The sequence below is a fragment of the Mus pahari genome, chromosome 14 (genome assembly GCF_900095145.1).
Source record: "Mus pahari chromosome 14, PAHARI_EIJ_v1.1, whole genome shotgun sequence".
Classification (NCBI taxonomy): domain Eukaryota; kingdom Metazoa; phylum Chordata; class Mammalia; order Rodentia; family Muridae; genus Mus; species Mus pahari.
This window is the reverse complement of record NC_034603.1, coordinates 40,982,048-41,007,865: the sequence shown is the minus strand read 5'-3', so window position 1 is coordinate 41,007,865 and position 25,818 is coordinate 40,982,048. Positions and strand designations below refer to the sequence as shown.

Here is a 25,818-nt window from a genome sequence, read left to right as displayed (position 1 = left end):
TCTGGAAAAATGAAATTTATTCAGTTAGCTGAGCCAGCAGTGGGAGGTAAATTCATCAAAGGGGTTACCACAATAGTATACCTTATGAAATGACTCTTACAAAGAGACGACATAGTTTCTCCCCAAAGTCATGGGTGCCCTTGTAGGTCCTTTGGGATCTAGGAGTAAACGCAGTGATGGTGGCCCTCTCCTTGAAGGTACTGTAACATGGGAAGACTGGTGGTTCTCTGACCCTCCATGCATGCCCATCTGAAGAGGGCCAGAACCACCAGAGGCCAGCAAGATCTTCACCCTGGAGGAAGAGGTGGGACCTGTGGGATAAAGGTTTCTCTCATGAAACTGGACACCCCTTGTGTCAGGAGTTAGGGAGAAATGTGGCCATACACAGTCATAGAAAAGGAATCGTGCCTTGCTGCCATCTTGAAAACCATCTGTCAGTCGGTGTTCCTCACAGTGCTCTGCGGTCCCTTTAGCTGTTCGTGCCAGCTGACTTCCCTTCTCCTGGACATGCCTTTAAGCCAGCTGTGTTGAGAGGAATCGAGGTAGCCACGGTGCAGTACTGTCCCAGAGGCACATGGCAAGGCAAGCCCGTAGACCTTGGCTTTCTCCTCCAAGGCATGTTGCTTCATGTCCTTTGGTCTCTCTCTGACTGGAGACCATGCTACAGCCGTTCCCTTCAACTGACAGGGCTGTCAAGCTGATTGGTGAGATAAGAGTCCCAGAATCCCTTTAGCCAAAGAGCTTGCTGAGCTCCTTCTCTTCCCCAAGACTGGGAGAGGGGCCTCCTGCCACCTGCTACAATCTGGTGGGGAGGATTTTTCCGGTAACGCACTTGACTCAAAGCTGAACCAATCCAAGTGCTGGGCATAAGCAGGTCTTCTCTGCTTAGCTGGAGCCATGGCTACATAAGTCATCTTTCTTTTTTCCCTGTCTACGAATGAATCACAGCTGAGCCCAGTGACCCAGAAGCTCTTTGTTTCTCTCTTCCTCTCTCTCTTCCCATTTTCCTCCCTCCCATTCTCTCCACCTCCCACATCTGCATTTTCAGTCAGCTCTCAGAAGATCCTATTCTTGGAAGGCACTAGCTTGGGGTCTGGTTAGAAATTCCTGAGTGTATGATTATCATATGCCCTGAAGGTAAGATCTTCATCAGTCTAGATAGTACCTCAAGATCAAGTGTAATTTACAGTCCACCCACAGAGCCGCCCGGGAAAAGGACAACCCAGAGATCGTGCTGACATTGTCAATTACGTAAGATTCCCAGCATTCCTTTAGCCAAAGAGCTTGCTGAACTAAGGCTCCTTCTGACTGAAGTCTCTCTGGAGCATGACCAGAGCTGCCCCAAAGGCTGCATCTACATCCTGCCCAAAGCACACTGGGAAAGGAAACGCCCTCTGGACCTCCTGCTTCAGCACCTCGTTCCTGGACAGTGCACTCCCACTCCCCACCACCCGGGCCACACCCCACTCTCTGAGCTGCTGGAAAGGAAGCATGGAGTGCAGGTTCTGAACAATGCCTCTGCAGAGGGCCCGGGTCACATGGCCCAGGGAAAGGTCAGAGGAGGAGATTCTAGTCACAGAGGCCAGCTGGTCTGGCAGGTGCCTCTCCCCCAGCACTGTTGGGGTGATGGTGAGATGGGTGTCCTTCTGCTGTGCAGCCGCCTGGATCATGCGTGAATAGACAGTGGATTCTTCAGCCTCCAGACCTGTCAGAAACAGGAGATCTGTGTGAGAACATGCAGCCCCTAGCTGCAGGCAGAGACTGATTTAGAATCCCCAGGGCAAAGGGCCAGGTCCATCTACTGCTGCTGTGGCTTTATATTGTGACTGGAAGCATCACGGGTCAGAGATTCACAGTCTGGCTGTGCTAGACTCTGCTCTAGATCATAGTCATTTTTCTCTCTGTGGCCACAGCTAGACTTTTGGGAGATCATTCATCTGTATTGTTGTGAGTTTTAACCCTAAGCTGAGCATCATAACTACAGCACAGATGAGGGATCCTAAAAGGTAAATGTAAACATCCGTCAACAAGCATCATCGGAACTGCTATTTGAGTCATCAACAGAATCTCTACAATCCATAGATCCCACACTAAGCCATCCTTACCATACAAGTGCAGTTTAAGCCCTTCTCATTGTAAGCATGAGATACCTGGGGCCCAGGAAGAAGTGGTGTGTTTGCTATCTTCAACTGATATATGTCAAACCAGTCTCAGTAATATTTTAATCCCCCAGTAATATTTTAATCTAGTTCTCTCTGCATTCTAAAAAATATAATTACCTGGGTGCAGTGTAATTCCAGCACTCAGAAAGCTGAGGCAGAAGGATCACAAGTTAGAAGCCGACCTTGTCTATACAGTGAGACCTTCATCTCCAAAAGGAATTAAAAGTAAGATAATAATGAAAGGGTTTGTTTTGCTTTGCTTCAGTATACTTTCTAATTAGATTCACTTGGGGGGCTGAGACGTGGCTTGGTGGTAGAGCACTCCTAACATGATTAGAGCCCTGGGTTCAATACCAAACACCATAACAAAAGAAAACATGACTCTAATCTCTAACTTTCGATTAGCTGAGGGAGAGCAAATTCAACTTGGATGCGGGGAAAAATGTTATCCATACTAGGGGTTCTTCACTAAGTGTAGGTCACCGAGTAGCCTGAGATACTCTGAGGAACTGTGGGGCCCAGCCCTAGACCCTCTGATGGAACCAGTCTTGGCTACAGATTCTGAGATGCAGCCAGGGTGCCACCAGCCTAAGGCTGTAGACGCTCCCAGTGTTTGACTATAAAATATAAGTGCAGCTCCTGATTCAGGGAATCTGGAGCAGACCCTGATATTCTGTATGTATGAAAAGCTCCCAGCGGCAGGGCATTGCTGGTCCCAACTAGAGCACTGCAGATTTGAAGCCACAAGAATTGTCTGGCCAGGCAGTGGTGGCGCACGCCTTTAATCCCAGCACTTGGGAGGCAGAGACAGGCAGATTTCTGAGTTCGAGGCCAGCCTGGTCTACAAAGTGAGTTCCAGGAAAGCCAGGGCTATACAGAGAAACCCTGTCTTGAAAAAAAAAGCCAAAAAAACAAAAACAAACAAACAAAAAAAAAACAACAAAAAAAGAATTATCTGAAGGGCATCTGTATAATGCCATGCTTAGCCCCACCCTGCCCCCAGGCTAGGTCATCATTTCTGAGCATGGAAAGATCAATACTGAGTCTTGGAGGGGCCTTGTATGTATTCATAAACATGTGTGTTGTATTACTTATTCAAATGAGTACATGCATGTGAGCAGGGCGCACATGTTCATATGTGCATGTAGAGAGGCCACAAGTTGACATCAGGTGTCTTCCTTGATCACCCTGCACATTATTTTTTGAGACATGGTCTCTCACTAAAACTGGACCTCACCAGTCTTTAGCTAGGCTGACTGGCCAATAGGCTCTATGCATAGCCCCATCTACCCCAGCTTTCCCAGGGTCTAGCGTTTTTTGGATGCTAGCATGCCAAACTCAGGTCCTTGTGTTTTACTTTATACCAACTAAGATATCTTCCAAGCCCTCAATTGGGCTTTAAAACTCCACAATTAGAGTTGGGGGTGTGACTCACTGGTGGGACACTTGCCTAGCATTCATAAGAACCAGTAACCTAGAAAGTCACCGTGAGTCACAAGGTCAGAGCATCCAGCATATAAATTCAATTATGTGCACTCAGGAATTGGAAATAGAAAAACAATTCCAATACTGTATGGAATGAGTCACAGTCTGATCCCTCCAAGAATGTCACTAAAATATCAGCTATTTCTTTCCCTGTTTGTTCTTAGGTGCTGGGGATCAAACACGGGCCCTGGCATATAACTAACCTTGCATTCCACCATCAAACTACAACCCTAGTTCCAAGTTTCTCTCTCCCCCCTCCCCTTCCTCTCTCCTCTCTCTCCTCTCTTCTTCCTGCCTCCTCTGAAACAATGTCTCACTATGCAGCCCTGACTGGCCTGGAATATATACCAGGCTATAAGGACCAGGTTGGCCTCAAACTCATAAAATTCCACCTGCCTCAGCTTAAAGACATGCATCACCACACCCGGCTTCCAACTTTCTTTTTTAAATGAGAAAATCAGGAAGAAGACACAAAGAAGAGGGAACATCACAGAGTAGTAAGTTTTGACCCACATTTGGAGGACCAACAGCTCAGCGTGAAAACTGGGTTTCCATTGGAGCCCAGAACCTGCCATCTATGAGTCTATGTAGGAAGATGCTAAGGGTGAAAAGTCAGGTCCGTCCTGCCCAACAACCACCAATAGGGATTCAAGCCTGGGAGAGCTAAGATGCTTCTGAAGGCAGGGGTAGTCTGCCGGAGCTACAGCTAAAACCGATGGGCACTTTTAAACCTAGCCAGTGAAGACAGGCAGGCACTGTTTTGAGGCCTTCCCACCAGAAAATTCTTTTCAGCCCACATTTGGAGAATATATAAAATTCGGTTCCAATATATAAAATGTTCCTCCAGAGAACCTGGTTTCAATTCCCAGCACCCACATGATAGTTCACAACTGTCTGTAACCCCCAGGTCCAGGAAGTATGACGCCCTCTTCTGCGCCTCTTAGGTACTGCATGCACGTGATGCACAGGCATACATGCAGTCAAGAACATCAGTACACAGAAAAAAATAAAGGAGAAAAAATGTAATCTAGTTCCCATGGCAAACAAAACTGAAGTATACAAAAAGTACATAGAGGAACTAAGGATCTAGGGTGTCTACCTGTCTGTCTCTTTATGTACAAATCCTTCTTCATCTACAGTTCGGTTTTCTTAAAACTCCATTCTTGAGTTAGGCAGAGAGCATCTGCCGAGCATGTATAAGGAGCTGGGTCAATCCCCCACACAGAAAAAACTTTTTGAAAACTCATGTTCTTTAGAGTGCACAGCATATAAATGTGCAAGACTAAGTCCTTTGGGGGAACTGCTCAGTCAAAGGAGAGAAATGTACATCATAGTGGAATTTCACAAAAGGGTAAATTACACTAAAGCACTGACCTTCAAAGCATTGTGAATGTGAAAGGTCTCACAGAGAGATACATGGAACAATGGCGGAGCCCAGTCCAAGAATGGGGTCGTGGGAGGGGGAATCTGAGTGCTGTCAGAAAGCGCCAAGCAAACAAGACCAGAGTCTTTTGACCTCATTTCTTCAAAACCATGGAACTGTTCTTGGAATGTGCTTTCGTGCCCCGCCCAGCTGTTGTGAATGTGAGTGGTTTGTTTTACATTATTCATTACAACTGTCCGTTGGTATTTGTTTATATGCCTCAACAGAAAAACATGGTTTTGCCATGTGCAGCTTGCCCACCACCTGTGGCTTGCCCTTGTGATTATATACCACTCAAGTGACTCTTTTTAACCCTTTGAGTATAAATTATCTGATGCTCTGAATAAAGCGGGCTATTGCATGAGACTTTAATCTACCTCATTTTTAGAATCTGTTCCCCCAGGTTCACACCACCAACTAGAGCCATAAACAGAATAGTTCCATCTCTTACAGGGAAGAGAAAGAGCCCCTACCGACTGCTCAGAGAACAGTTGGCAGACCCAATCCAGCTACAGCAGTATCTGAATATCAGGTTTGCCCTAGAGGGTCTAAGGCCTGGCTCTGCAACCCAAAACCTTCTCCTGGTTCTTCCTACAGAGAAACACTAAGAGGATCCCAGCCAAGAAGGTAGAATTTACCCCAAGATCTGCCAATCCTGGCCTGCCAACTCGTGTATCCAGACAGTGGAAGCCTCCCAAACGCCTTCTGTCTGTGCCTCAACTTGTTCCCATATTTCATGTTTCCTACAGTTATCTGACTTTGACATGTTCCAGTGATCACTGTACCTGATGGCCATAATTTCCCTAAACCGGATGGCTGACCAAAAATGTCTACCTTCAGAGTTTACAGGACAGACCTCTGGTAGAAGTCAGTTATGTGTGCCACTGTACACAGGGAACAGAGGAAAACCTGGTAGACTCTCTTCCGGAATAAAAGAAGGCAGAAGGAAGGCTCCAGAATTCCCAGGAAGCCTTCCAAGGAGTCAAGGCAGGAAGCACCGACCAGAAGTAAATGCTATTAGAACTTTATGGTGTTGCCAAATGTCAGTGGTCTTTTCCCCTCTTGAGTTTCTAGTCATTCCATTTCAGATATTTGTAATCATTAGAACGAAGGCCTTAAATGTAAGGAACCAGAAGGCCTGGACTCTCCAGTAGAGAGAATGACTGGGGGGCTGGGAGTAGCTGGAAAACTGTCTCAATAATCCACAGTCAAGATCAGGGGAAAGGTACCCAGCCACCTGCCACAAAAAGGGGGCCGTGTACTGGCAGGAATATGCAGGGAATCAGCCGGTGGGAGACTAGACAGTACACATTAAGTGACAAGACCAATGAGCACAGAACACGGCGCTCTGTGGGCTACACCTTACCAAGATCTGCCATCCACTGAACAAGCATGTGGACAAACGTGGCCAGCACATTGCCTCCATTGAGTGACGCTGCCACCCCTAGGTAGGTCCTGTCGAAGTAAGGGAAGAAGGCAACTGGGGCTGCAGGATCCGGAGTCTGCAGTGGCTGGAATCCCACAGGCATGGAGGCTGCCAGCTGAACCGAGGTGCTGATGTTGAGAACTGCACAAAGACAGCAGAAAGAGCTCAGCCCTGCAGGGCTAACTCAGGGTCACACAGCATAACATCATAACAAAGTAAAGGAGGAAGAAAAAGTGTGGCTCTGTTCAAAATCTGTGTGTTCTTGAATAGTACTTCTTTTAAGAGGCATAGACAATTATCCCCACCAACTGAGCTGGACTCAGCAATTTGTGTCTAATAAATAAAGTACAGCAGAAACAGGAGCGCATTACTTCCAGAACTAGCAGGATTAGAGACCAAACTGAAGTCAGTGTTCAACTTCCTCGTTTGCTGGGGGATCAGAAACTACAAAAGCAAAAACAGCCTCAAAAGGCAATAAAGAACCTACAAGCTGTGTCACAGCAAACCCTTCAGCAAGGCTATGATACGCTGGAAGCAATGCATGGCCTACCAGCCTCTCAGCCAGGTGCCAGGGATGGGACCCATCAACCTTCCCATGGACCCAGAGAATCCAACCACCTCAGAAGGGGCAGGGGACTTACTGTGACTAGAAAGTCCTCCTCCAAACTCTTGATGGTAGTCTATTCCATTATGAGGTTAAGAAGGGCAGCCAGCAGGAACTTTCCAACTTGGGTCAGATGGCTCACTGATAAATGGGTTTGTGGGTTATGGCAAGACCAGCTTTATTTAAAAAGCTAGCTCACATCAGCTAGTTTTCTGTCTCTCTATATGATGTCCATGGTCGTATCATGATCCAGCAAGAAGACTAGATATCACCTCTAGAGGCACAAGCTGAATAAATCCTTTTCTTTATAAATTTCTAGTCTGTGGCATCCAACTATAGCTTTATCCCAAAACATTCAATGTCATGGTTTTATGGGAGGGAAAATCCAGTTATAGTGCTGCACTCTTATATCCTAGGAACTCAAGTAGAAGGAAATAGAGGCAGAAGAATAGAGTTCAAGGCCAGCATGGGCTACATTAGACTCTGCCTCAAAAAAAGAAAAAAGAAAAGAAAAGAAAAAAGAAAAAAGACAAAGAAAGAAAGAAAGAAAGAAAGAAAGAAAGAAAGAAAGAAAGAAAGAAAGAAAGAAAGAAAGAAAGAAAGAAAGAAAGAAAGCAAGCAAGCTTAGGAACTGGAGAGGTGGTTCTGTGGTTAAGAGCACTGGCTGCTCTTCCAGAAGACTTGAGTTTTAAGGACAAGATAAAGTGGGTTCCTATAACTTGGACATGCAGGGTTCTGGGAGTGGCATCGGAGAGAGGATATAATAACTCGCATGCCGTCTCCTATACAATGCCCTCCACATCCATCTCCACATCCATATAGCATCCTTTGCTATATCCTTTATTATAAACCAGTTAACATATCTCTCTACAGAGAGAGTATGGGATTCTCAGCTTGCAGACGGTTGCTCAGAAGCACAGACCAAACAGCCTTATGCTGGCATATGAATGGGGCGGAGCAGGAGACCTTCTCTTGACCTGAGCTCTCAACCTGTAGGATCTGAAGCTATCTTTACCTAGAAGGCATTAGGGTTGAACTTAATGAGAGGACAATCAGCTGGTGTCTGCTGTTGCCTGGTTCACTGTTTGCTAGTGAGTAGGGAAACTCAATGCATCCAGTGTCAGAAGTGATCTGCATTAGGGCCCTACAGTAGGAAAAAGTTGGCCTTTCCCCATCTCCTAGGAACAGCCTTTACCACTAGCCATTTTAGAACATTTCCACCATTCAAAAAGGGAAATTCAGTCTGTAACAATCACACACCATGGCTTCTGGCAACAAACCATCCTTCTCTCTCCATGGATATGCCATGACATTGTGACATTGTCTATTAATGGAATCATGTGACATATGACTTTGTGCCTATTTTTCATGCTTCACATTGTAGAATTCAACACTTCCATCCCTTTTAACTGTACAGATAACTGTATATATAGACCACAGTTTCACACTCCATTCAGGTCACTTCTACTTACAGCTGTAGTGAACAATGCTGGCATGAACTAAGGGGTTGGAGTGTTTGTGTGGATGTATGTTTCCAGTTCTCTTGCTGTGTCTCTAGGTCTGGAGTCATCAGTCCTGTGGAAACTCCATATTTAACGTGTTAGAACCCACAGACTGTTTTCCAAAAGGACTACACCACTTTACAACCCCACCAGCATGTTCTTAGGTTTTCGTAGATTCTTAAAAAGAAACCAAATGGAGACCATGTTCTGACAGAAAGGGTTCTGCCCGTATGCATCTAATGCACCTTTCACTGACAAGCACACACAACAACTACAGCGCTAGATCCCTCCTCTTGCCTCACCCCTCAATTCTGACAACAGAACCCAGGCCTCATGCATGCTGGGCAGGTACTCTGCCTCTGAGCCATGGTCTTAGCTAATCTCTAATTTCTTGGTCATGGAGTACACAGAAAGAAAAAGCCTTCTCCCACTCCTAGCCCTCGCAGGGGTAAAGCCCAGGTGGTCAGGGCAAGGGGATAGAACTCTGAGGCATGTCCCCTTCCCAAGCAGAGAGATTCCCTTACAGGGATGAAGGTGTTTCCACCTTCTCCACACCTCAGGATGCTGAGCCTGTGGCTACACTGTGGTCAAAGACCCTGAGTCAGAGCTGGCAGAGAGCAAACACCAGCATGTGTCTAAGGGGGGAACGGAAGACAAACTTACCTGCATCAGTCCTTTGGCCCATGCAGGAATAGACAGAGGCTTGTAAGTCACCCAGGGCTATGCCCACCTGTGTCCCCTTTGGGATTTCAAGCCATGTGTGAGAAGTTCTGCCTGCCATGCTGCCTGGCTCTGCAATGTCGGGGAGAAGGTGGATAGGAAAGCCTGCCATTTCCAGTCTGCAAAACAAAAGTGAGCCCTTGCGTTTGCGTGTTGTTTGGTCATGTGGCTTTTACGGGTTCCTGGAAACTCAATGCTACAGCTCACACACAGTAGAAAGGAGGACAGAATGCAACGTTATCAGAAAACGTCTTGGGTGTTTTTAAAGCCATAAGTTTGGGTTTTGTAGATAGTGGACAAAAAGTTGAGATTCACCATGAAGTGGAATTGGGGGACAACCAGTGGGGGACAAGAGCAGTCATCAGAAAGCAGCGATAACTACAAGAGAGGAATGGGGTAGGTTAGAGATGAGTCAGGCTTCAAGGGCACTCCAATGCCTGTGTTTGAAGGGGACACAAACCCTCTGCAAAGGGGACACCAGGGTCCCAGTACCACTAGCACTGGTAAGCACATTCCACACCATATCAGGCCCAGCAGCTGCATGAACAGCTGATGCATCCATTGCTCGTGGTTAGTGAAGGCTGCATGAAACACACCAGCAAGGTCTTTACCTGAGCCACCACCTGCTTTTAACTGTACCCCAGGGCTCAAAATTGGGACCCTGAAGGAAGTGAGCTCACAGGGCCCTGAAGTTCTGCTCCTGCAAAGGCAAACATTTCTGTAGAAAGATCTTGAAAGGCATCCCTCTGACACACAGACTTACTTGGTGCCCACTCTACTTTAAAACACAATGACCAGCAAAAGCTCCACGCCCCCACTGACGCCCTCCCTCCGGGAACACCCTCCATCTGGATCCACCCGCACGGTCATACTCACATGTCCAAGTTCCAGCTCTGGCTCTGGGTGTTAAAATAGCCCCAGCTGGCGGCGTTCTGGTCGGACATCAGAGGCCTTGGCAAGCCACACAGCATGGCAACCACATAGTCTTGAATGGTGCCAGCCGCATCATAGGACTTCAGAAACTCCGGGCTGTTTGTCACACCAAAAACAGTTCAGTACAATCTAATGAGGATATGGAGACGCATGCTGTAGCTTAGCTGTGAGCAGAGGGCACTAGGCATGGCACAGCCGGGACACAGCCACAACCCCACACACTGAGTGAGCCTCAATACTGTGAGTCCCTGGGAAAGGCTAACCCAGGCACTGTAGATAAGTTATCCCAAGTCATCCACAGGGGGAGTCTTGGGGGAAGAAGCGATATGCCCAGGAAAGAAGGTCATGGCCTTGTCCCCTATAGCCCTGACTCCACTGTGAATTCAACCTCACAAGTCGCTTGTCCTGTCTGTCTCTCCCTCTCTCTCCCTCCCCACCCCCATCCCCGATTCTGCTTAGAAGCAGATACCCAATGGTGATCCTCCACCAACGTAACCGTTCCAGACCAAATCTGAGCCTTGTGACTCCACGTTGCACCAGGCCACACTCAAGGCCCAGGGCAGCAGGTAGAGAGATGCTGACTAGCTACATATGCAGTCCCTGCCATTTCTCACCCCAGAATTCACACACCGGTTCAAAGAACAGTTGTCATACCTGTTTTTCAAAAGCCAGAAGATGGTTGCACAGCCGAATCCTGTGGCCACACTGAGATGGGATTCTGGCTTGGGCAGAGAAGCCAGGAAACTACTGTTACAACGGCCATCCTGCCATGTGACCAAGTGGCTCACAGCTCTGGGCTCAAATACAAGGGCAGGCCCTCCCTCGGTCCATTCACAGCCTGCAACAAAGGAGATAACAGAAATGGAGAAACCATACTGAGTGTGTGTGTATAGGCACGTCCTTGAGCCTCCTCGGCCTGTGAGTTTATAGCTCAGACATCCCCACTCTGTGACAGCTTCATTCAAACATGGCTCTGATATCAGAGTGGCTGAGGGACCCTGGGCAAGCCACTCACTCCTCCCATGAGTCAAGCCTCTGTTCTGATTTTTCTTTCTCTCTTTCTTTTTTCATTCTTCTTGTGTGGAGGTGGGAGCTGGGGTGGAGTGGAAGCATAGGTAGGGAAAGGCTGGGTTGGTTGGGGTTTTTGTTTGCTTGTTTGTTTGTTGTTTAATTGGTTGGTTTTCTGGGGGTTGGGGTGGTTTGCTTGTTTGTTTTTGGTTTTTGTTGTGGGTTTTTTGGGGGGGGGTTATTATTTTTTTGGCTTTTCAAGACAGGATTTCTCTGAAGCCCTGCCTATCCTGGAACTCATTCTGTAGACCAGGCTAGCCTTAAACTCACAGAGACCACCTGCCTCTGTTTCACTGGGATTAGAGGCGTATCCAGATTATTTTCTGCTTTGGTTTGGCTTATTAAATTCATTTCTAACTTGACACTGTACCCACCCATCCCCATAAGAGAAGATGTTTAACAAACTCTCAGAGTCCCCTGCCCTTGGTGTCCTTCCAACCTCAGGACAAAAGGGTTGATACCAGAGTGCTCAACAAGACATTTTCTCTTTCCTTTTGTGCTGCGCCAACTGACTACTGTTGTACAATGGGTGGCACCGAGAGCCTGTTAAACACTGAACACACATTCTTCCACTGAGCCACATTCCCAAGCCCAAGGCCACAGGTTTGTTTAAGAGGTCTGGCCAAGCTTATCTCATCTATCTCTTCTAACATCCTATAGAATTCCCTGTGCTCTGACTTAAATACTTTATCCAAAACGGCTTGCAGCACAGGTCTTTCTGCATCTGCAGGTCTTTGTGACTCAGGATGTTCCTCATGCTCTCACAGTTGAATGGCAGCTTGATCCATTAGAATAGTCTAAATTCAAAGTTCCCTTCCTTCAATGTTTAAAAACATTAGCTGTGGTAGATTCCCACGAATACTTTGCTGTATCTCCTGTTAAGTGGCAGTATCTCAATCTTATTCCCCTAGGTATATGCTTACCTGGTAACTTACCAGGTGACCAATAGAATATGGAGGATATCATATCTGGGGACAACGAAGGCTAGGTTATAACAAGTGTTGTGGACAAGGCTGAAGAGATGGCTCAGTGTGTAAGATCACTTACTGTACAAGCAAGAAAACTTGAATTTCAGATCCACAACACCCAAGTTAACATTAGACATAGCCATCACCCCAGCATTAGTGAACAGAGATGGTTAGGTCACTGGGGCTCACTAGACAGCTTGCCCAGTGAAGAGGGTGAGCTTCAGGTTCAGTGAGAGATCTTATCTCAAAAAATAATGAGGGCCAGTGAGATGGCTCAGTGGATGTAGGAGCAGGCCACCAAGCTCGAGGACCTGAGTTCAATCCCTGCCTCATATGGAGATAGGAGACAACAGACTCCTAGAGTGTCTACCACACACAGTCAGAAAGTGGCCACGGTGCACATCTGTGTCCACACATGCAAACACACACATGCAAACACACACATGCAATCACAAAGGGTGATAGCCCCCACCTCTCTCAGATAAACCAGCCTCTGGGTACAAAGTCCAACTACCCTGTGGCCACTATGCCAGAAAGTGCATAAGCCACATGTAGACATCTAGCTGGCATTCCCAGGGGAGGGGGCCTTGCAGCCTTCCTCATCAAGGTACCAGGCAAGCACAGACTAAGGCCATCTAGAGCGAGTCTACACCCCCCCCCCAGATGAATATCCGCACGCATCCTCCTTCAACACCACACACAAGAATCAGGCAGCTGAAGCCAGAGCATCAGCTGTGACTAAGTGGTCGCTGTCTACAAGTCACTACGTTTGAGGATAATTTGTGATGCAGAAATGGGGTGATCTCACTGTTGTTTTCCAGAGAGTACTGCTGTATGAAAAAGTCTAGTGGTTTAGTGACTCCTTTTTCTTTGTGTGGGATCTGACTTGGAACTTTGTGAGCTTTTAAACTTTCTGTCTTTGAAATCTTTAAAAGCTCACTGAAACAGAACTGTCTGTGGGGTTCGGTACATATTCCTTATACCCTTTCAGTCTGGGGTATTCTGTCTTATTTTGTCAATTAGGAGAAGTTCTTCATTATTTCTTCAACTATTTCCTCCTCTCCACTTCCATCTTTCTTTCTGGGTCTCATACTATGCAGATGTGAGTGCTTCTGTTTATGTCCTCTGTCTGTCTCGACAGACAGATGACAGAAGATAGACAGTAGATAGATTATTGATTGATAGATAGATAGATAGATAGATCAATAGATAGATAATAAACAAAGATGGAGAGATAGATGAGAGATAAGTGAAGATAGCTAGATGATAGATGAATAGATGATAGATGAATAGATGATAGATAGATGATAAGATAGATAGATAGATGAATAATAGACAACAAATAGATCACAGACAGATAAATCACAAAAAGATAGATGATACATACATATATGATAGACAGATAGATATATGATTGGTCAATAGATAGATAAATGACAGATGGATAGATGGATAATAGATGATAGATGGATAGGTAGGTAGGTAGATAGATGATTGATAGATATTTATTCTTTCAATCTTCCTTCTGAAAGGCCTTCAGTTTTAATTACTTGTGTATTTATTTATTTGTGTGTGTGAACTCATGTGCACATGCATCTGTACATCTGCATGCCATAGTGAGTGTGAGCACTATGAACAGCTTGAAAAGTTGGTTCTCTCCTTCTGTCATGTAGGTTCTGGGGGTCAAACTCAGGTTGTCAGGCTTGGCAGGAGGAGCCTGTAACCACTGAGCCATCTCACCAGGTCCATGACAGATCTCAGTCTGATCTTTCAGCCTGATATTTGTTCTAAAGTTTCATCCATTCTATTATTAACTTTGTGTGTTACACTCTCTGTTTCACCTACCATGCTTTCACACCTAATTTTCGTGGTTCTTTTTCTTTAATTTTGCCTTTTTGAGACAAGGTCTCCTTTTGAGCCTGGCTGTAGATCAGGTTAACCTGGAACTCACAGAGATCCACCTGCCTCTGCCTGGCAAATACTGGGATTAAAGGCGTGCACCACCACTACCCAGCCCTGATTCTTTTTATATGTTCCTTTGTGGTGTCTTGCTGACATCTCTCCCTTTAATACTGTTTAGTATATGTGCTGGCTAATTTACATCAACTTGACACAAACTGTCGTCAGTGGAGAGGAGGAAACCTCAGCTGAGAAAATGCTTCAATAAGATCAGGGTGGGCCGGGCAGTGGTAGAGCATGCCTTTAATCCCAGCACTTGGGAGGCAGAGGCAGGTGGATTTCTGAGTTCGAGGCCAGCCTGGTCTATAGAGTGAGTTCCAGGACAGCCAGGGCTATACAGAGAAACCCTGACTTGAAAAAAAGAAAGAAAGAAAGAAAAGAAGAGAAGAGAAGAGAAGAGAAGAGAAGAGAAGAGAAGAGAAGAGAAGAGAAGAGAAGAGAAAAGAAAAGAAAAGAAAAGAAAAGAAAAGAAAAGAAAAGAAAAGAAAAGAAAAGAAAAGAAAAGAAAAGAAAAGAAAAGAAAAGAAAAGAAAAGAAAAGAAAAGAAAAGAAGATCAGGGTGGGGGCGAGCCTGTAGGGCATTTTCTTAATTAGTATTGATTGGAGAGGGCCCAGCCTGTTGTGGATAGGGTCATTCCTGGGCTGATGGTCCTGGGGTCTATAAAAAAGCAGACTGAGCAANCCTTGAGGAGCAAGCCAGTACGCATCACCTTTCCATGGCCCATGCATCAGCTCCTGCCTCCAGAAACCTGCTGTTTGAGTTCCTGTCCTGTCTTCCTCTGATGATTAACTGTGATAAGGAAGCTTAAGCCAAATTAACCCTTTTCTCCCCAGACTGCCTTGGCTATGGTGCTTCACCACAGCAACGGCAACCCTCCCTCGCCTAGTGTGCCAAATTACACTTTGTAGACTGGGTCTCACTGTGTTACCCAGGCTGGCCTCCATCCCACCACCTTCCTGCCTCACCCTCTCGAGGGCTAGAATTACTGGGCATGCACCACCATGCCCGACTTGTATGGAACTAATTTTAAATTCTCAGTGCCTCCTATTCTAAGAGTTCTGTCTTATATAATCAAATTAACCCAGTACGATATTTTCCTTGAGGAAAACTTTTTCACGTGTCTGTTATCCTAGCCTGTGAGCTCGGCAACACTGGCTCCTCTGCCCGGGACCATCTGTGGGGCAGGTCTGTCTTACCCTAAATTTATCGTTTATCCCTGGAGACACCCATGTTCCTATGGGACTGTGGTGGCCTGGGGAAGCCAGAATTTGCCTCCTGGCTAGCTGTCTCTTACCCAGACCAAACTGCCACACACAGGCACAACAGCTCAAATGAGTCCACAAGGTTTATCACAGTTTTCTCCCATTTAGTGGGTTTTCCCCCCTCTTATGATACCTCTGAAACCAATTGTGGGAACAAAGGTAGTGGTAGCTCAGTATCTTGGTGACAACCATCTGGAAATTCAGAACTAAAAAGCACTTAGAACGCTGCACCTCTGGATCCTAGTGTTTGTGACACTTTTATGTCAGGTTCTCACAAGGATTAAAGGTAAGATTCTGGTTGGAGTCCCATGTGCAGTCAGTCTGTGTGACATTGTCTACATTAAATGAGAGGATACATGAAGAGCACAAAGAGAACACTCAGTAAATACTAGAGAAGGGGATGCTGACGATGAACCTTCAGCTTCTGCTACAGTTCTGACTGGGATGTCTCCCAAAGTCTGGGTATTAAAGGCTTGGTCCCATCTCATACTGTTGAGAGGTGATAGACGCTTTAAGAGATGGAGCCTAGTGGGAGATCCGTAGGACATTGATAGTGTGTTCTCAAAAAGAGATTGTGGCGGGGCAGGGGTGCAGGAGAGACTGCTCAGCAGTGAAGAACACTGGCTGCTCTTCCAAAGGTCATTAGTTCAATTCCCAGCAAACACATGGTGAGTCACAACTATCTATAAAAGGACCTGATGCCCTCTCTTCTGACATGCAGATGTACATGCAGACATACATAAAATACATAAATAAATAATTCTTTAAAAAAAATAGCTGGGGGTGGCTAGAGAGACGGCTCTGCAGTTAAGAGCACCGACTGCTCTTCCAAAGGTCCTGAGTTCAATTCCCAGCAAACACATGGTGAGTCACAACTATCTATAAAAGGACCTGATGCCCTCTCTTCTGACATGCAGATGTACATGCAGACATACATAAAATACATAAATAAATAATTCTTTAAAAAAAATAGCTGGGGGTGGCTAGAGAGACGGCTCTGCAGTTAAGAGCACCGACTGCTCTTCCAAAGGTCCTGAGTTCAATTCCCAGCAACCACATGGTGGCTCAGAGCCATCTGTAATGGGATTTGGTGCCTGCTTCTGGGGTGTCTGAAGACAGCTATAGAGCACCCATATAAACAAAATAAATAAAAAATCTTTTATAAAAACTGTCATTCTCTTTTTTTAAAAATTAGCTGGGGACACGTGTTGCAGATAGAGGAAACAATGAGATAGCAAAGATTCTAAAGGGACCTGGTCGGTCTGTCTGTCAGTATTCCTGACATGCAGCCCAGCAAATGGAGGGTACAGGTAGAAAATGGGCATCTGGGACCTACAACATCTGCCTGGTGTTATGTGCCCCTGGGAGGCGGGGACAGGAATGGGCCATTTATCCACTGATAGTCTTCCCACAGCTGCACTACCACCTGAATCTAAGTGTGGGCTTCTTACCTCAGCTGCACTGCCACCTGAATCTAAGTGTGGGCTTCTTACCTCAATCCTGCAGCTTCATCTCAACCCCTTCATCTGTCTCCAAAACTCTTTTGATCCCATTTTTACATTGTTTGAATTGTAATTTTACTATAAAACAAAAATGGAATTCTTATAATGTGCCATAGATTGACACACTTTAAAGATAGTAATTCACTTACTCTATGTGGTAATTTTTTTAATGAGTATGGATGTTTTGTCTACCTGCGCAATCTGTGCACCACATACATGCAGTACCTGTGCATGCCAGAAGAGGGCACCAGATTACACTGGGACTGGGATTACAGACCACTGTGAGCAGCTCTATGGGTGCTGAGACTTGATTCTGTGATTGTTATCCCCACATAAGAAAAAAATGAAGCAGGATGCTGTTAAAATTTGCCCAGCTTCACGGGCCCGATAATCACTTTGGTAGAATCAGGAATGTAAATCTAAGAATAAGAAGTCTGTTCCTAGAATCTGACCCACTGGGTCCCTCCTCTTCCCATCCCTCCTTTCTTCTTCCTTCCCTTTGGTAAAGAGCTGCTCTATTTTGAAGCTTTTAATGACATGATAATAAATAAGCATATTCTCAATTTTTTTAAAAAAATCTTCAAATATTACAGGCAGGGCAAAGGTCCTCCTTGCCCATGCCCCACTTAGTCACACCCCGCTTCTTATCACTGTATTATCACTGGATGACTGTCTATTGTTGACACTCACACAACAGGTTTTGTTTTATGGCGTTGGCCTGGGTGTATCTGTCTAAACAAGAATCCTCCACTGTGTCTGTCGCTGCCCAATAACATGCTTTGGGCTCTCTGTGTGTCAGTATGCTTGAATGTGCCTTATTCTAATTACCAAATGTCATCCCACAGCATGGGCCAGACTGCGTGTAATGAGTCCCCACAGGTGAATGTTACATTTTTACCATCATAAACAAAGATGCAGTGAAGAGCGGTGACAATGCCTCCTCCAGGACTTCTGGACCGGTTCCAGGAAGTACAACGTCTGAGGCACAGCAGCCACCTTTATTTAAAAGGGCCTTGCCAAGCTGCTCTCCAAAACAGCTCTGCAAATTTACACCAGTTCAATGCCAGCAGTGACATTTCTAATACACCAGTTTCCTGCCCCTTTGACAACTCTTGATATTCCCTGGACTTCTGGTTTCTTTTAGCCCAGTGGGTGTAAAACGGGGTCTCATGGTTGTTGACATCTGCAGTCTCCTAACTGCAGGTGGCACTGAGCACCATCTCCTCAGTCGCTCCTCTTGTAGGGACCCTTGTTGGTCGGGACCCTTGGTCCATCTGACTTTCCTTTGCCAGTCGTCTGTCCTTCACCTACTCTACATTAGCAGATATTTTCACCCCGCCTGCGGCTTGCCTTTTAGTTTAGCTTTATGGTCCCTCTTTCTCTCCCTCTTCTACTGAGCCCGAAAGTGGACTCTGAAAACAGGCCTAACCACAGGCCTTGCAGAAGTGCTCATCACTCCCAGTCCTCCCACTAGACTGCCTGTGTCCTCGCTGAAGCACTTAGCCTTCTGCAGGCGCCTGACCATTCTGGCCGTGTGGTGGACTGGACAGGTTCCTACACTCAAATGCTATGTCTCCCAGGGGGACAGTATGTGGTAGGTACTAAAACCAACCCTAAATTATGGCCACCATTAAAAATGGCACGACTTGGTCCCAAAGCTGACTTTGCTGGACTCCATCAACAGGAATCAGCAGCAGTAAACACGCACAAGCCAAACAAGAAGGCAGCAGGCTGGCTCAGGCTGGCTCAGGCTGGCTCAGGCTGGCTCCGTGAACTTTTAAGCAGCACTTCCAGTGACGTGGCTGATGGTTTGGGTGGTTGGTACCGAGTCCAGGAGACAGGAGAGAGGAAGGCAGAGATGACCAGACCACAAGACCGCAATCATTAGATCTCTGCTCTCCCCTTTAGGAAGGGTTTTAGTATTAAAAGGACATTTATTCTTGTTCATGAAGAATTAGAGCAGTGAAAAGCTTTTACAACCTAGACTCCCTAGGAGAGATCGCTCTGAGGCCCTCATCCCCCTCCTGCTGGTGCTTGGAGCCCAGCAGCCAGCTTGTCGGAAAGGACCTGATAACAGTTAGACAGGGGAGGGAGGGGTTTCCTAGATACCCGGCCCTGTGGAGGGGACAAGGCTAGACATCACTAGACAAGGTGAGTCACCACTCACATAACCCAGGGAACCTGACTTGCTGAGTCCCAGGCAGAAAGGAATGAACCCAGCATCCGCACCTTCTAACTGCCTCACCCATCAACCCAAGTAGCCACTTCTCCTCTGCTTGAAGTATTTACGCTCAGACAGGTGCAGCGCCCGAGTCTGTGTCGGGTGGGGGGGGGGGGGGCAAAGTTTCCACCTCAATAAATAAATAATAAATAACACCCATCTGCACTCAAATGGGTGCTATTTCTGAGGCTGAGTGATAGTTTTGTAGCATAAAACTATCCTTTTTGGTTTATATCCAGATGATATTTTCTATCATTTAAAAAAAAAAAAAAAAGTAATGCCAAGCTCCTCAGGGAGCTGCTGACTTGCCGTAAGGTCCGCTCCTGTGGGCATCTAGTTGGGCAGTCCGTCCCTTCCCTAAACACTACTCTCCTGTGGTTCTGGTCCTTGAAAGCTTGGTGTCAGGAATGGGAAGGCCCTGGATTGCTGCTGTGTGACCCAAGCATGTTATTCTAACCTCTCTGAACTTCCTGCTCCCCATCTGCACAGTGCTGGCACTCACACGCATCGCATCGTAAAGCTGTTGAGAAAGACAGGTGAGGTCATACGGGTAACATCTGTAGCCTGACACCTGGCACCTGAAGTTCTCGCTGTTGTTTGCCTGGCACAGACTCCTCCACAGGACCACACAGAGTGGGTCACCACCTTTGCACTGTCACAGGCTTCCCTCAGATGACAGATGAAGGGATGCTTTGCAGGTACACGCTTAGCATGCATAAGGCCTCGGGTCCTATCCCCAGGACCGAAAAACAAGAAAATAATAATAATAATAATAATAATAATAATAATAATAATAATAATAATAATAATGGTTTGCCTGTTAAAGTGATAGCAACTAGAATTACGTGAAATTATATAAAGATTAGAAACTCTACTTAGCTGGGGCTGGTGGCACAGACCTGTAATTCCAGCTACTTAGGAGTTTGAGACAGGAAGTTCATTTTTTTTTCAGCCTGCCCGAGCTACTGTGAGTTCAAGGCCAGCCTAGGCAATTTATCAAGTCATTATCTTAAAATAAAAATCAAAAAAAAAAAAAAAGGAATTTGGGCATAGTTCAGTGATAAGAGTACTTGCCAGGTCGAATCCCTAGAAACCACAAAAGGTTTCCAAGGACCACCCTGGGTAGTTGGACGTACAGGCAAGAGGACCAGGAGTTCGAGACTAGTGTTAGCTACATAATGAGTTCAAGGCCAGCCTAAGCTATATGAGACCAAATCTAAAAACTAAAAAATTAATTACTTAATTAATGTAAAAAACTATACCCAGGGCCAACAAGATGACTGAACAGCTAAAAGTGCTAGGCAAGTCTCACCACCTGCATTCCATCCCTAGACCTAGAAGAGAACACACACATACACACACACATATACACATACACACACCACATGAGCATAATACATTAAATTTTATATACTTTTTTAAACGCTCAAATCCAGTTTCCACTGGCATCTTGTCCAGCTACAGCTAATCCTGTTGCCCCTGACACAATAAAAAGAAAGCTATGGGAAATCCTCTCTACTAAATCCTGAGGAAAATTCAAACTCACTTTCTCCTCCTACTGTCCACAGGTAATGTACATGGATACACAAGCAGACAGTTTGAGTCTTCATTATACATTTGACCCATACAAAATGTACACAAAACACAGGTCACAGCATATGATATGCTGTTCTGAGGAGCAAGGCACTATTATGCCCATGCCAGAACGACCTGACCCTGGTCCAAGGGCCCTTTGCAGTCCTGTTCTTGTTAAGTGACTATAGCATGAGATCATTACCCACACCCAGCATACCTTGGCCTGCTTTCCAAAATAGGATGCCATGCATCTGTCCCGACACTCCGATGCCCCCGACTCTCCGGAGCTGCTGCCGGGGAAGGGCGTCAAGGCATTCATTTAGGGCTTGGATGATTCTAGTCACATCCTGCTCCCGCCCCTAAAAACAGAAAAGGACAGGGTGGGCACGGGCAGACAGACAGACCAATGAGGGAAGGCCTCCAGGGAACTCTTAGAAGAATCATTCCCCAAATATGGACCTGAAGGGTCTAGCTAGCTCCAGCTGTGCTGGCCTGAGACTGTCCAACAGAGGCCCATTCCCCACCCTCAGGGAGGAAGCACAGCATTGGACAGTTCAGCCGACATATCAAGCTCTGCTGAGAAAAGCCTATTCCACCATCAATAGGAGAAATAAGCAGAGGGTCTCCAAACAAGGAATGTGGGAGGGTAGGGCTGGAGACAGAGGAAAATGTCTGGCAGTGTGGTGACAGATGAAATTCCCTCCCTCCCCTCCATTCCTGGTGGGTTGGAATGAATGAATGCACACAGAATCAATAGGAGAAAATGCAAATAGATTTATTAAGAAGCAAGAGGACAAAAATAAAGAAATAAATCACAGCATGGGGAGAAGCAGAGGTGACGAGGACTCACTGAAATTTATATTACCACTCATTTATAGAAGGAAGGAAGAAAGAATAGGGAACGTGGAGAACTTGGAAAGCTCTACATGATAATGGAGGAGAAGAAATTAGCTGGTAAGATGAGTCTCTTCAGAACTCAAACGAACCCAAAGGATGGGGATCAATCACCGAGAAAGAGAAGTTTCTACATGAGGGCTACATCTCTCAATCTTCCTGACTGAGCCTGAGGGTGAGCTTTCAAGTGAGATGGAAGGCAGGTCTAATGCCCTCATAGGTTGGACTTTGTGGGGGACAAAGAGGGGAGTGAGACAAGCCATGTTGCCCTATTGCCCAGGCTGGCTCTGAACTCCAGTCCCAGCTATCCCCCTTCCAGCCTCGGCCTCCCGAGGAGCCGATATCCAGCTTGCAGCTTGGTCTTGACACAACTAAGAGAAATTTGGGTGAGGAGAGACTAGGCTAGGACCTTTAGTTTCCTCTGTAGCAACATCCTCAGCATAGCAAAAGGTGCCATACTGGGGGGAGGAGGGGGATAGCATCCTCCTGGAACAAACTGAAGCATGGTTGGGATAGCTCTTTGCCTACCAGGTCAACACAAAGGAAGAGCAACGAAAAAAGAGAAGTAAGGGTGAGCTGGGGATGGAGTGGACTGTGTAGAGAGCATATCCTGAGCAGGCAGCCCCAGACCCTAACAAGAAGCCAAGTACACAGCCGTGAGAGACACAGAGGAGGTCCACACCCATGTGTGATCTCCATAGAGGAAGGAGGACGGGGAGGGGAAGGAAAAAGAAGTAGAGGGACATTTGCTTAGGACACGGTCCAGTGTGGCAGCCGCTAACCACACGTGTCCAGTCTGCGCTGAAATGTTTCATAAGTTACATCTGAGGGCTGAGGAGATGGAGGTCGGTCCAGTGCTTGCCTTACAGGCATAAGGACCTGAGTTTGATCCCTGGAACCCATGTTTTAAAAATTCTGGTGCTGTGCTGTGTACTTGTAATACTAGCTAGCACTGCGGAGGCAGAAACAGACAGATCCCTGGGGCTCTGGAGCAACAACCAACCTATTTGTCAAGCTCCAGGCTAGCAAGAGATACTTTAAAAAGGGGCAGGGGTAGGGCATGAATAAAACCTGAGGACTAAGGGACACGGTGCAAGGTTGGCCTCTGGCCTCTGCACGCATACACATACACATGAGCACCTAAGCGCACACACGCTTGTTCAGAGTAAATATGAATAATGCATAATATCTCATTAGCACATCTCTACTGTTGAATGTTAAAATGATATTTTATATACATTAAGTAAAAATACATAATGAACATTAATTTTATCCCAGCACTCAGAAAGCAGAGGCAGGTAGAGCTCTGTTACATAGCAAGTTCTTAGCCAGCCAGATCTACGCAGTGGGACTCTGTCAATAAATAAATAGATAAATAAATAAATAGGCAAATTTTAAATTAAATTAATTTTGCCCATTCCTTTTACTTCTTTTAAAATAGCTACTCAAAAGCTGAAAGTTACATGTGTGGCTTACATTTGTGATCTGCATTTCTGTTAGACAGTGGTAGTTTAAAAGTCCCCAAACGGCCATCAGATGGCGCATCATCTCAGGACAGAGGGGCCTCTGTTTAAAATGAGTCCGGGGTGAGTGAGTTGTGAGGGTGGAGAGCACGGAGGAGGAAAATGAGCCAGCTGGAAGTCAAGACAAGGAGGTTGTGTTCAGCAGTTCATTTTCGGGTTGAGCTGGAGCAGGGGGCAGCCCTGGGACAATGGGCACACCCATACTGTAACAGGAAAGCCATTGTTGCTGCTGTTTCTTAGTTGAAAACATCAGTAGGTCCATACCCAGTTTAAGCCCTAGGACTTCAGACTTGAAAAGAGTGCTCAGCAACTCACTCAAAGCCACCCACCCCTGCACCCCAGCTGAAGAGCAGAGACAAGCAGCCAAGAGTCTGTCTCCCTCCCAAACCTTGTCTTCTAGCCACATGGGGTGCAGCACACCTGTAATCTCAGCTAAGGGAGGGAGATCCAAGTTTGAGGCCAGCAAGACCCTATCTCCTAACAGAGAGAGAGGTGGGGGGTGGGGAGTGGAGAGAGATCAATTTCACAAGAAAAGGGCAGTGCTTGAACCAACTGTACTATAATCCTTGGCCCAGCTCCTCACTTCCCCAGGATCGGAGCCAACTTCTCCATGTCATAATTCGTGAAGTCAAATAGTCATTCTAAGGTGCCCTGAGGCCCCAAATTAAATATGAAGGCCTCTGGGAAAATTAGAAGTGATCCCATAAAATGGACTCTGAATCCCCCCCCCAAAAGAACTGAATACAGACCCTTGGCAAGAGTGTTTTGAGACATTAAGCTCAAATGTGGGGTACTGCACCAAGTCCAAATTTCTGGCTGGAGGAAGCCTTAGTGGCCACCTAGTTCAGATCAGGCAACAAGTTGAGGCCAAGAAAAAAGTGAGAGGTTACGCTCTCACCTTGACATTCATATCTGTAAATTCACTGACTATATACTGACCCTTTCAGGAAACAAATAGGAACGGAATCTGAGGCCATTCTGAGCCTACTTATATCATCTTCCAACAGAGTCCACTGTCTTTAATTCATTGGGTTTGTTTTAAAGGTATGTTTGTGTGTGTGTGTGTGTGTGTGTGTATAGCATATATATGTATATATACTGTATATATATATATATATGTATATATGTGTGAATATGTATGTGTGTATATATACTATATATGTGTGTATATATTTATATAGTGTGTTTATATATGTGTATACATGTATGTATGTGTGCACACAAACATGTGTGCCTATCATGGGGCACATATGGCAGTCAGGGGGCAGCTTTTCAAAAGTCAGTTCTTTCCTTCCATGGTGGGTTCTGAAGATAGAATTCAGGTCACCAGGCTCACTCAGCAATTGCTATTACTGCTGAACCATCCTGTGGACCCCTGGATATGTACTTTTCTATCTTCTAGTTTTCAAAAGCCAGTGGTTGTAGTGTATAATCATCAATCAGTCTGATTCTTTTCTAAAATTTTAATCAGCTTATCTCGGTGTCTTCCCACCGGCTCTGACAACTTTCCTCCAGAGATGCTCAGCTGGGGCTGGAATTCTTTGAGTAACCAAGTGAAATTATCAGTTCACTTGCACTACTCCGGCACGAGGTAAGCCTAAGGCTACGTCCGATTTCCAGAGCACAACCTGCCTAGGGGGTGGGGGTGGGGGTGGGAAATGATGCCTGAACTAGAGGGCACAGAGCCATGAGCGGCGAGCCTGATAGTCAGGCCTGCGGTTATCACTCTGAAAGCAAGTCCTTTCGGCTCAAAGTACAAAAAGTGATGGGCGGAGAGTAGAGGGATCCAGCGCCATGGTCAGGGGCCCCAGAAAAGTCGGAGAGCGAGATCAGTGCCAGCAGGTGGGAAAGCTCCCAGGGCAAAATCTAATGGCTTAGCTTGAGCTGCAGCAGGCTTTGAGGCCCTGGAGGAAAGGGCAGCAAGCCTTGGAGGTCCGACAGACTGGGCAGTCAAGGGTACTTCTTCGCGGAAAGGTGTGGCCCGAGATGCCCCCAGGGTCGTCCCGGGGCGGCGGCTCCAGGGGGCTGCCTCACCTGGGGCCCGGCCACCGCGCTCTCGGTCTCTGCCCTCGCAGCCCGGGCGCAGCTCGCCAGCACCACGAACCCGGATGGGTGGCCGGGTGCAGCCTCCAACAGGGCGGCCTTCACGGACGTGGTGCCCAAGTCGATACCGAGAGTGACAGTCGGTCGCGAAGCCATGGCAGTGGTGACAGCACAGCTCGGGTGGCTTGAATCGCACGCCGAGGAACACTTCACCCAGGAGGGCAGTAAAGGGGCGGAGCTTCCTTGTTAATCTTTTAACCGCCCCCATTGGTCGAGGAAAGCAGTCGCCACGCGCCCCTCGCAGCGGCCTCCGGCGATAGGTGGAGAGACGACAGAAGGCGGGATCTATTGGTCAGAGGTTCCGGGACAGTGCCTGGGGTCCCAGGGTCTTCGCCAAGGAGCACAGGGTTTCAGGGAGACAGCAGAGACTTCGAGAACCCTGCCTCCCCTACAAGAGACTAGATCCCCCCTCACATCCGAGCCCCAAGGTGCCAATGCTCTTTCGCCCTTCCACCCTTCCCTCATCCCCACCAAGCGTTAACCGCCT

At 46.6% G+C, this 25,818-nt stretch overlaps 1 protein-coding gene across 1 annotated transcript; it reads right to left on the bottom strand.

Moving 5' to 3' along the window:
- On the bottom strand, positions 1-25,478 carry Shpk (sedoheptulokinase). The gene is made up of 7 exons (XM_021213735.1): positions 25,263-25,478; positions 21,029-21,170; positions 10,910-11,093; positions 10,199-10,351; positions 9,266-9,441; positions 6,437-6,637; positions 1-1,705 (listed from the first exon to the last, which is right to left on the bottom strand). The coding sequence occupies exons 1-7, from the start codon at positions 25,425-25,427 to the stop codon at positions 1,293-1,295; spliced, it is 1,434 nt and encodes a 477-aa protein (XP_021069394.1). The 5' UTR covers positions 25,428-25,478; the 3' UTR covers positions 1-1,292.
- Positions 25,479-25,818: the final 340 nt, after the last annotated feature.

Bases quoted from the DNA above. Each gene is read 5' to 3' on its own strand.
- Shpk (XM_021213735.1), bottom strand. From the start codon at position 25,427: ATGGCTTCGCGACCGACTGTCACTCTCGGTATCGACTTGGGCACCACG. The intron at 9,442-10,198 runs GTGAGTATGACC...TTTGTTTTGCAG, and splicing joins CAGAGCTGGAACTTGGACAT to ACTGGAAATGGCAGGCTTTC. The intron at 6,638-9,265 runs GTAAGTTTGTCT...GTCTTTGTGCAG, and splicing joins GGGCCAAAGGACTGATGCAG to TTCTCAACATCAGCACCTCG.